The sequence below is a fragment of the Oryza brachyantha genome, chromosome 3, assembly GCF_000231095.2.
Source record: "Oryza brachyantha chromosome 3, ObraRS2, whole genome shotgun sequence".
NCBI lineage: Eukaryota > Viridiplantae > Streptophyta > Magnoliopsida > Poales > Poaceae > Oryza > Oryza brachyantha.
Genome location: NC_023165.2, coordinates 2,993,488 through 3,004,854, shown reverse-complemented (window position 1 = coordinate 3,004,854; position 11,367 = coordinate 2,993,488). Strand labels below are relative to the sequence as shown.

Below are 11,367 nucleotides of genomic sequence, written 5' to 3'. Positions count from 1 at the left end.
TGTACCTTATTGTCCAATTTCGTTTTTATTTAAAAATGAACATGTGTTGTGTATTTTTAACCACACCAAATATGCCATAAGCTACCTCCCTTTACTTGTTCTCCTTTTCCTCTCCCTCAGAACATTCAGACACCTCAGAAGCTGCTTTGTTATTTATAGTTTGAAGACCGGCTTCAAACCACCGCCGTGTTTTTACCATCTGCCCTCTTCCATGGTCATTGCCCATTTTCCATTTATGCCTGGACCTCCTACATTTGCTCTCATTTGCCATGCAAATTTTCAGTTTCCTTTTAGTCTTCTTCCTCACAGACCTCTCATCGGGAGGTTCTATTGGGTGGATGGTGCAGTACCCTTTGAGGTAAGGAGTTACGGTTGATGCTCATTTGATTTTGATTTTCATTATAAAGAAATGAATCCACATAATCTACTTGGTGCCTTGATTCTATAGCGTTTATTGTTGGAACAACATGTATCAATTAGGAAACAAGAACTGAGAAGGGGTCATTTCTACATATACATAATAATTTCAGTGGTTTGAATTTCATTCCAGTTCCTTGCTATCTTGTTCTAGACATTTGTTGTATGGGAATTATATGCTCTTGTCATAAAGGATAAGAAACACGTTTCGCTGAATCTTTATTTGAGGCACATTTCTTTTTGGAAGAATTTCCGTAAAGGGCCCTCCCGCAATTCACTATAGAAGAATAGATTTTGTCCCGTTTTTAAGAAAACCAGACCCAAAAATTTGAGGCACATTTCGCATAATGCATTTCTGATATCCCTTGATAAGATATAAAACAAAGAAGGAAGATATCAAATGCCCTGTTAGGAACTTAAGATAACCCTGTCAATTCGGAGCCTCGGAGGACCTGCATTTTCTGTCCCTTTATTCTCCTGTTTTTAAATAGGAGTTGACCCACTTATAAAGTATACATTGGTACAGAGCTCCAGAGCAACAGAAGTAAGGCGTGTCAAAAGAAACAGTAGAGCAGAAGGCAAACAAAAAAGACCGTCAAATTATTGAATTTTACAGTCAGGAAATGGGCTTGTCAATCTCATACCCACCAGATGACTACCTTCCTATGGATGAGGACACAGACCGGCTGTTTGTTCGGTCTCTCAGCTTTGACAATCTCAGCAACCTTGAGACCCTTGAGTCACCACCGGCATTACTCGACTCTCTAAGCTCCCAAAGGCTTATCATAAAAGAGTCCTTTAATTTCAAGAAAACAGAGGGTGATCCATTTCATGTTGAGAGTAAGATATCCATGAGGAGTCCTAAACCTGGCAATGAGAGTTGCACCCATAAACGCATTGTTCTACCAAGATACGGGCCAATGGAAAACCTGCCACCAGCTTCTCCGGTGGTTGGGATGGTCAGCCCAAAGCACCAGGCAGCAGCAGTAAGAGTGCAGAAGATATACAAGAGCTTCAGGACAAGGAGGCAACTTGCTGATTGTGCTGTTCTTGTTGAACAACGCTGGTATGTAGATTCATGAGCTAGTCATGCATTGTCATATTTGATACAGTGCATTTGTATCTTTGTGGCGATGTTGCCTGAATTTTTATGATGCTGAATCAGGTGGAAACTGCTAGATTTTGCACTGCTCAAGCGCAGTTCAGTCTCGTTCTTTGAGGTGGAGAAGCCAGAATCTGCCCTCTCAAGGTGGTCTCGGGCTAGAACGAGAGCTGCAAAGGTATAGTCATGTGTTTACACATTCTGTTGGCTAACCAGGAGTCCAGGACTTTCTGATCTTAAAGATAGAGAAATGCGCATCGTCTAAGTACAGTGCTGCGATCTTCCTATATTTAACTATTGACATTGCTGGTGCTGTCATTGACATGTTTTATTCTGGTATTAGTCGAATATTCTGAATCATTCAAACTGATTTGTTGTGGTAGTGTAACTGTACCTTGATCTTAATATTCTGAAATGGTGCAATTCTGTTTGATCTAGATGCTACTGGCACACTGTAATAAAACTGAATACTGATAGGAGCACTGTTGATGCTTTCCTGTTCTTATGTTAGTTAGGTAAAGGTCTATCAAAGGATGAAAAGGCACAGAAGCTCGCTTTGCAGCACTGGCTCGAAGCTGTACGTGTCAAAACTCAAGAAAACATTATATTCAAACATAATTTCAGGATAACACCTCACAATTCCAAACTTAAGTTCATTGGTGATTTTTGGACAGATCGACCCTCGGCATCGCTATGGTCACAACCTCCATTACTACTACCAGCATTGGCTTCACTGTGAGAGCAAACAACCTTTCTTCTACTGGTAAAAAAATCATGTCAAATTGTGAAACTCTAGAGAGTATTTGTGAACCAAATGAACAGACAAGTTAGCGATAGCTGAAATTACCATTATGATAGGTTGGATGTGGGTGAAGGAAAGGAGGTCAATCTTGAGGACCACTGCCCTAGATGGAAGTTGTTGCAGCAATGCATCAGGTATCTTGGCCCTGTAAGTTGCTGTTCCTGCAAACCAATCAATCTGAAACCTTGAAGTGTAGAAGGTTGCATTCTGAACAGACATTGCTACTTTGTGCAGAAAGAGAGGGAGTCATATGAGGTAGTAATTGAGGGTAGGAAGCTGATGTACAAGCTTAGCCGCAAGATCGTCGACACATCTGAGGGCCCCAAGGATTCAAAATGGATCTTCGTGTTGAGCACAACGAGAGTTCTATACATTGCCGCGGTATGATCGAAAACACAAGGCTTAAGCAGTTAGTGAATATTGGCATTTGTCACCTGTCAACAGTACATTTGAACCATAATAGTTACTAAAATATTTACTAAATGTTACCTATGAGGCTATGACTGATGAAATAAACATATTATTACAGAAGAACAAGGGCACATTTCAGCACTCCAGCTTCCTTGCCGGTGGAGCCACGTCAGCTGCCGGGAGACTTGTTGTAGATAATGGAATCCTAAAGGTGTGTGGAACTACAGATTGCTACCCTCTGTAGTTTTCTTTATTGGTTTCTACTCCAGCCAGAAAACACATTTTTCAGTTATCCATCATTCTCAGGCTGTCTGGCCACATAGTGGGCACTACCGTCCCACGGAGGCAAACTTCCGTGAATTTATGAGATATCTGAAGAAGAGAAACATAGATCTTGCCAATATCAAGGTTAAGGAGTCATTTCAGAATTCCTTTCAGTTTAAGATTCCTAGCCTTGATATCTGATCTGAGTTCTGACGCAAGAACATTTTCTTGTGTTGTTGGTTTTGCTACAGTTGAGCCCGTCAGAAGGCGAGGAGGACGTGTGGCTCAGGCTCAGGAGTGGCCGTTCCCAGCTGGAGCTAACCGAGCCAGGGAAGCCCGAGAAGGAAGAAGACGCCGCCGCAGCGGAAGACAACGGCGCTGCCGCCACCACGGCCGCGCCAGCCACGCCGCCCTCCACCAGCGGCGAGCCGGCCGCCGCAGCAGCATGCGCGCCGGTGATGAAGAGGTCGTCGTCCGGCAACCGCCTGCAGCGCAGGCGGCCGCCGAGGCTGACGCTGAACAAGAGCCGGCTGGCCAAGGGCGTGGCGGAGCAGGACGCCGGCGCGTTCGGCGACCGCCTGGACTTCTGCAAGGTGAACCTGTTCCGCGGCGGCGGAGAGGACGACGGGGAGGAGGTGGTGGTGGTGCCGCAGGAGAAGATCCTCCACCGGCTCAACTCCAAGATGGCCATGAACTCGTACCAGCTCGGGAAGCAGCTGTCGCTCCGGTGGACCACCGGCGCCGGGCCACGGATCGGCTGCGTCCGCGACTACCCGCCGGAGCTCCAGTTCCGGGCGCTGGAGCAGGTTAGCCTGTCCCCTCGTGGCGGCGCCGGGCCGCCGAGGCTCGGGTCGACGCCCCGGCAGAACCTGTGTGCGCCGCTCCCGTCGCCGGCACCGCTCTACGCCGCCGCAGGGACTCCCACGTCGCGGCTGCAGCACGGTGCAGCATAAAAATCCTTACTTTGGAGGACGGAGGACGATGCATTCAGATGTCAGAGTTTCAGACACAATAAAATCAAGCCAATACCCAATCCATGCATCGGTTCAGCAAATGTAACAAATCACAACCATATCTGGTGTCTCAGTGGATCAAATGAAGTATAGTTTTAGTCAAAATGCAACAGTTTCATCAGGCCAAGACAGATGACTAGAGTTTTCGACAGACATTGTCTGAATTCGTGCAAGAACCAGCGCGGGAGAGCTCAGCGGAGCCTCCTGGCCTCTCTCTCGGACTCGAGCAGGGTGAGGATGTCGCCCTCGCGAACCGGGCCCTTGACGTTCCTCATGATGAGACGGTTCTGATCATCCAAGAACTTGACTCTCACCTGGGTCACCTGACCCCTGGAGCCAGTGCGCCCCATCACCTTCACCACAACAGCCAGCTTCACCTGGGTGTCCATGCTGAATGAACAAAGAGCAAATTAAGAATCAGATGCTAGTACGAACAGTTTTGCTGAAATTGTGCTTAGCAAACAAAACCCGCCGTGCTTTAATTACAGTCACCAAAGCATGCATACCTGACACATGGATAGAACTACCGCCCCCTTCGGTTTTTTTATATATAGTTTGACTATTTATCTTATTAAAAAATATAATTATTTTGTCATGATTCGATTTATTACTACAGGAAGTTTAAGCATGACTTATAATTTTGCATATTATGATGATCATCTTTTGGGTTTTTTCTTTTAGAAAAAGCAAACAATATATTTGCAAATGGACAATAGTTTACGAATAAAATTTTTATATACATATTCATAGCGATTTAAAAGTCAAAACGGAAAAATAAACTACAACGAGAAAACCTTAAAATCACACTTCAAAGTTTGGCTTACATGCATAAGCAAAAGCCAAAAGATAGGGGTGAATAGTTAGAATCACATGCAAGTCCTTCTAACTACACTTCAACTACTAAACAGTTCTGAACTTCTGAAGTAAAAAAAATAAAAAGATTGTCCATTCCCCAAGGCAATAATCATCTCGATGGAATAGAGAGAAGTAGAGAACCATAACATGATTTTTCAGCAGTATGCTAAATACATAAATGCAAGTTTAACTCCAGTGATCGATCTCTATTAGTGCAGGAGCAACAGTAATCAGGAAAGACGAAAGAAAAACAAGCTCATCAGCCCACTAAATAACGGATTCGATATTATTCCATAACGATGATCCTAAATCATCATCTAGCTATTGACACGGAACATGAAACAGATCATGCCCAATAAAAAGAATCCACCCTCTGGATCAAATTCCCAGTTCAACACGGAACCACGGGAGGAGCAAACGCATGTCGCCCACGGAGCAACGGCACTAGGGCACCCTAAACCACAAACCGCGACGTAGTTGCGATCCCGCCGCTAACCCGTCGTCAAGGAATCAAACGCGACGCGCATAAGAGCGAGGGGATCGGGGGAAGAGGTGAAGAGACGCACCTCGACTCCTCGTGAGGGCGGAGGCGGACGAGCACGAAGAGGCGGCGGCGGCGGCGTGAGGGGGGCGAAGCGTTGGAGGAGGAAAACGCTGGGCCTGCGGGCTCTTTATATCGGAGAAAGCTGCGGTCGCCGATTTTGACTGGGCCGTGTTAATGGGCATGAGTAAGCCGTAACCTTTTTTTTTTTTATTCGGATTGGGATATGCGTTTTTCAAGCTTGAAATTTATCCCCCCTTTCTTTTCTGAAATTAATCAGTACCGTAAACATTGTCTCAAAAAAATTAATACAGTAAAATAATAGAGCATGGAAGTTTGGAGTAAATTTCATAAAATCCTAGGCATCATGATCAAAGTTATGCAAAATTTAGAGTTTTTGACCCATGACACAGAACTCCGGGTATTATGATTCTGTAATTTCAGAGAACGCCACGAGTAGCCCATTTTAACTTGCGACAGTAGAAAAAAAAAAAGGGTTAACCTGGATGGCTAAAACTTTTTATATCAAAGAATTCATAAAGTTTAGATTTGATTTTAAAACTCATTAGTATAGCGAATCAGACAGTGATCGGTGGATACATCCTATAAGACACGTGTAAAACCCATGTGATTTATATAACTATAACTAGAATCATAAAATAACTAGGATTTTGTGGGGTAACAGGAATATATAAACTGATCAATTTGCTCACTTCTTCACGATGAAACAATTCCGGTTATCAGATAACAGGGCCCAGAAAACAGTGAGCATCACAATTCAGAAGCACAAGGAACAGCTAGAACGAAAAGTTGAAAGCGAAAATCAATCAAATGCCTCACCTTCACTGGCAGAAAGCCAGAAACATCAATCAGGAATTCAGGATCAGCAACCAACCTGATGTACGACTAGAAAAGCTAGCAAACACATCCATGATCCAGAATCCAGAACACAGCAGATAGAAGACACATAGCAGAATTGAACATTACAGTACACAGAAGACGGCAACAAATCACTATCTGTCACATGCCACACAACATGCATCGTACATTCAGTTTCATCAGGCATTGTCCATTTTAATCCTGTGTTCTTTGTGTTTTCGATCGGTAGCTGCAGAGACGCACGAGATGTGGGCAGTGACCTAGAAGGACGGAGCCGAGAAATCCGGCAGGAGCAGGAGGAAGTAGCCGACCAGCAAAGCCGTCAGTGCAGCGCCGGTGGTCGCCGCCGAGGAGAGGCTGCCGCCGTTGGTCGCCTGCTGCGCACGCGAGTTGGTCGCCGCCGTCGAGTTGTCATTAGCTACTAGGAGAAAGTGAGAGACCGGAGATTATTGTCACTTTGGCAGGTAAGAGACGAGTGACTAATTGTAACGTACAATGCACAATACATTTGTACTCCCTCGTTTCACGTTCCACGACTTTCTGGTATGAATATTAATAAATCTAGACATATATATACAAAATATATACATTGCTCTATAAATAAATCTAAAAAAGACAAAAACAATCTTATAATATGAAACAGAGTGAGTAACAAATAAGAGTGTTAAAATCTTGAGAAATGATAGCTCTCTTTCAAGAAATGGAAATATTGTCCTTGAGTAATATGAAACTATCAGTTAATTTGCAGTATCTTTTCTTACACAAGTGAATTGCTAGGACTTTGACAAGCTGGAAGCGATTATTTAACTGTTTGTGGTATAGACATGTTCATGAGGAATTTGGGCAGCACATTTTTTCCATGTTAATTCCAGTTTAGGTTCATGCTGAACTAGCGCTCAATCTTTTCGCTTTTGCTTATGATTATAAACGAAAATTTAAATTTTTACCTAAAATTTGGAGTTGGTTTTGGCTTTTTTTATTGTAGTTTATTTTCTAGCCTTGGCTTTTAAATCGCTAAAAACACGTATATAAAAGTTTGGAAAATACAATACATACGATGTTTATTTACAATCGTAGTACGATCAAACGCCGTGCCGCTCACATTAGAGAAGAATCTTTCTTTTCTGTTGGTCTGTACCTTGCATCCGTTAAAATACACTTATAGGAGTGTTTGATCGTACACATATTGTAAACAGACAATCGTACGCATAGTGAAGCTCTAAAAGTTTTATTCACAAATTGTCTTTCATTTGTGAACATGTCGTTTGGCTATAAAAAGGGCACAAAATTTTCAGTCCTTTGGAGTCATTGAATAAAACGAACGGGCTACAAAGTTAGAAAAATGGTAGCATTTGTCCTCTCGATGCGAGATGATGGGAGAGACATCAGTGTGCTGCGTTTGGTGGGTGACATACTCACATTGCCTCACGCTCTCACACTTTTCGGCGAGATCAAGTTCCTCACGTTCACATGACAACAATACTAGTGCTCGCTAGAGTAGTTCCCACATGACAACAACATATGAGTACTACTCCATTTGTTTCAGAACGTAAGTTGTTTTGATTTATCCAAACCTCTTTAAGTTTAGCCAAATTTATTGAAAAACATAACAGGATTTCTAACCCACCAACTAAATATATTATTAAGAATATGTTCAACATTGATTTAATGCAATAAATTTGATGTTTGTAGATTCTGCTACGTTTTTCTATGAACCAATTTTAAGAATCAAAGCACAATACATTTTGAAACGGAGGAAATGGTATTGCAGTGGAATTAATGGAGGAGACAATGGCAGGTAAATGAACAGGTCTCACCTGGACCTGCAGGGGAACCCTTGTCGCCGCCGGGGCTGAAGATGGCGGCGTCTTTCGAGTTGGGAGGAATGTGCAGGAGCTCTGCAAACACAAACACAACAAATAACTCTCTCGCGTTACTTACACACAGAAACGGAGAAAAACACACAAAAACATATGGTTTATCTAAGTACTCTCTGTTTCATTTTATAACATTTTATAAGACTTTTTAGGTTTATCTAATCCATCTATATATCAGTTATCAATGTATATATATCTAGATTCATTCATTGGCGCATATATATAATATAGAACGAACTGAATAGTAGCTAACCCAAATTAAGCTCAGCTAAAGTTTGATAAAAAAAAACACCAGGTATTATGATTAAAAATTTAAATTTTGGTTTATAAGTATAAGCAGAAACCAAAAAAAAAAAGATTGTCGTAAACGAGTAGCAGCAAAAAAAAAAAAAAGAAAAAGAAAAGGCCGGCAGCGAAAGGTGGCGTGGTCACGGACCGCAAGAAAACAAACAAAGCGAGCTGCGAGGCTGCGACTGCGAGCGGTCGTCCGTCTCGGCGACGGCGAGGGTGAGGAGGAGGAGGGGGAAGGAGGGGGGGAGAGTGTGGCGTGGCGTACGGGGGCAGTGGGAGACATTGGCGTGGGTGGCGCCGCAGGCGGAGGGGAGGGCGAGGGCGAGGGTGGCGTTGATCTTGATGCCCAGGTTGGGGTCGTCCTTGTCCTTGACCAGCACGCACAGGCACTTGGGGCTCTTCCCCAGCACCTGCCGGAGCCCGCCGCAGCAGTCCGGCGCCGGCGCCTTCGCCTCCCCCTGCACGTACTGCAGGCACGGCGCCAGCCCCACCAGCTGGTCCGCGCACTCCGTCCTGTCCGCGCTCATGTCCCCCCTCACCACCCCCACCCCCACCACCATCGCCACCGCCACCGCCACCGCCACCGCCATCTTCATCGCCGCCATGGCCAGCCCCAGCTCCAACAGCTTGCCTTGCCACCGGTGGTGGTGGTGGTGGTGGTGTCAGTGCGAGTGCGTGTGCGCGCGAGAGTGAGGCTGAGCGGTGGGCGTGGTTGGTGAAGGAGAGTTTATTATAGCGGGCGGAAGAGGAGGAGGAGGAGAGGGTGCTGTGTGTCGTGCTCGGACGGGCTACGCGGCAGCGGCGCACTGCTCGGCGCTCGACACCGGTGCACCAGCACCACACCGTGTCTGCTGCAGTGCGGCTGCCGTATTCTGCTCAACATTACGGTTACAGGGGGGCACCACAAACGACCAAAACGAGACGCGCGTAGCGGCGAATTAATGAATGATGATGATGCTCCATATGCTAAACAAGTTGAAAAGGTATATATTAAAATCAGATATTTGGTAATTTTTGCTCGAAACTGTCAGGTTTTCATCGACTAGTAATATAGTTATGCAGGGCAACAATCTCATATAATTGACGATAAACTCTATGAGTTCATCAAAAAAACAAATATTTTTTAAAAAAACTTGATTTTTTTTTCTTTTTTTTGAAGCCCGTCGTTTTTGCATGACATAAAATGCAGAGGAAGCTGTGGTTTATGCGTGATACGAAAGAAACATTTTTAAATAAACCATTTGATTTTTTTCCTTAATTAGAGATAGTGAACGTTTATCAAGCTAAGCTAAGAACATCCCTAACAGCTTATCTATCTCATCATCTATCTTGAAAATAGAGAATAATGACTATAATTGAGCTCCAATAGAACGGTTATCCTATTATCTATTTTTAGATGTCATCCATATTAGAAGAGAACCTTCATATTTAGATTATTTAGATGATCTCTCTGTCCTCCAATCCAAAGAAATATAAAGGTTGTTATGGATGATCTAGTAGAGTATAAAAAGATATAAAAGATGAAACTAGTTTAGATGATCATCCAAATAAAGATATAGATGACCAAATTTAGATGAGCTGTTGGGATGCTCTAAGCCTGCTAAGAGATTTCAATCCAATCCATATCTTTACTAATTAATCTACCAAACCAACTTGTATCAATTATTCTTCATTAGGATCCAATCCAAACCAATCAAACCTTATTTTTAGCCTAACCCGCGTCAAACCATTTGGTTAAATGGTTCCGATCCACTCTAACAGAATGGATGTACCAATTCGGTATGTATAAACTCGGATCTAAAATTTTAAAACTCGTGTTCATACTATAAACTCGGATCTAAAATTTGATAGGAATATTTATTATGTAAGAGCAACTTTGTATAAATTTTGATTAATTTCTACATGTAGGTTCCAGGTATGTCTATTCTCTTATTCATTAGCTACACAATTAAAGGATCAATTTGCCTTCCACGGATAAAACCTAAAATCAACTAACTAAATATAATACATTTACTTCCAACGAAAGACAATTTAAATTAAAACACAACTCATATAATTCATTTCTATTCGACCCATTAGCATGACTATTATCAGCTACTAATAGATATTGAGAACCTTGTCGTAGTATGATGCAATTCAAGGGGCGAATAGATGCGGTCGCTGTGATGAGCTGCCTGGTTGGGGTGGATGGGGGAAAGCACTGCACAGCAGCAGCAGCTAATAACTCCGGCATTCATGCGAGGGTACAGAGAGAACTGTGGCGCTGCAACTGCTGCTGCCCTGATGAACAGCCGGATCGCCTTGCCTCCATGTGGATTACCTGCCAATGCCTTCAAGTCATACAACCAAGAAAGCACTTGCCTAGTTCTCGCAAACAAAAACCGTCCGGAGTACCGCCTCTGTTCTAGATTGTAGCCGATTAGTATTGAGAATAATACGTAAATCTAGACAGACCTTGCCTTCAGATTCGTATTACCAGATATAATGTTTATTTAATAAATGGTCACTGCATCCCAAAAAGTTTATTTTTATAATGCATCATACATGTCGATACAAAACATCGGAGGGTAAAATATCTTTCGGTTTTTTAAAAAACTTAATGCAATTGTTCCATGCTTTTTTCAAATTTTAACTCATCTTTTTACTTTATTAAACTCTAATGCAATACTTCATCCAGTTTGATAATTCTTATCGTTTTGGATGACTACGTGATTTTTTATATCTATATTAACTTTGATTTTCTATTTATATATATAAAGTAAATAAATGTTACTTTGATTGAAGTACTATTTATGGCTCGTCTATTTGTCTAGTGTTCTCAATAAAATATTTGAAAAGTTATTAATAGTTAAGTTTTAAAAGTTTGAGTACTCTTTTATCAAAAACAATGATAATTATAAAATTAAACAGAATAG

The 11,367-nt window shown here is 42.6% G+C and overlaps 2 protein-coding genes across 3 annotated transcripts; one reads left to right on the top strand and one right to left on the bottom strand.

Annotated features, from left to right (window-relative positions):
* The first annotated feature begins 243 nt into the window (after positions 1-243).
* Positions 244-4,534, top strand: LOC102719941 (IQ domain-containing protein IQM4-like). Its single transcript, XM_040521586.1, has 10 exons — positions 244-358; positions 944-1,483; positions 1,583-1,697; positions 2,031-2,096; positions 2,194-2,282; positions 2,378-2,468; positions 2,556-2,702; positions 2,851-2,943; positions 3,039-3,140; positions 3,248-4,534. The coding sequence occupies exons 2-10, from the start codon at positions 1,041-1,043 to the stop codon at positions 3,947-3,949; spliced, it is 1,848 nt and encodes a 615-aa protein (XP_040377520.1). The 5' UTR covers positions 244-358; positions 944-1,040; the 3' UTR covers positions 3,950-4,534.
* Positions 4,535-6,319: 1,785 nt separating this feature from the next.
* LOC107303737 (non-specific lipid transfer protein GPI-anchored 14-like) lies at positions 6,320-9,267 on the bottom strand. 2 transcript variants are annotated; one of them, XM_015834289.2, is made up of 3 exons: positions 8,718-9,267; positions 8,102-8,182; positions 6,320-6,705 (listed from the first exon to the last, which is right to left on the bottom strand). In XM_015834289.2, the coding sequence occupies exons 1-3, from the start codon at positions 9,055-9,057 to the stop codon at positions 6,545-6,547; spliced, it is 582 nt and encodes a 193-aa protein (XP_015689775.2). In that variant the 5' UTR covers positions 9,058-9,267; the 3' UTR covers positions 6,320-6,544. The 2 variants fall into 2 exon arrangements, with proteins under 2 accessions (XP_015689775.2, XP_040378189.1); XM_040522255.1 differs by having other exon boundaries at positions 6,320-6,702; positions 8,718-9,262.
* Positions 9,268-11,367: the final 2,100 nt, after the last annotated feature.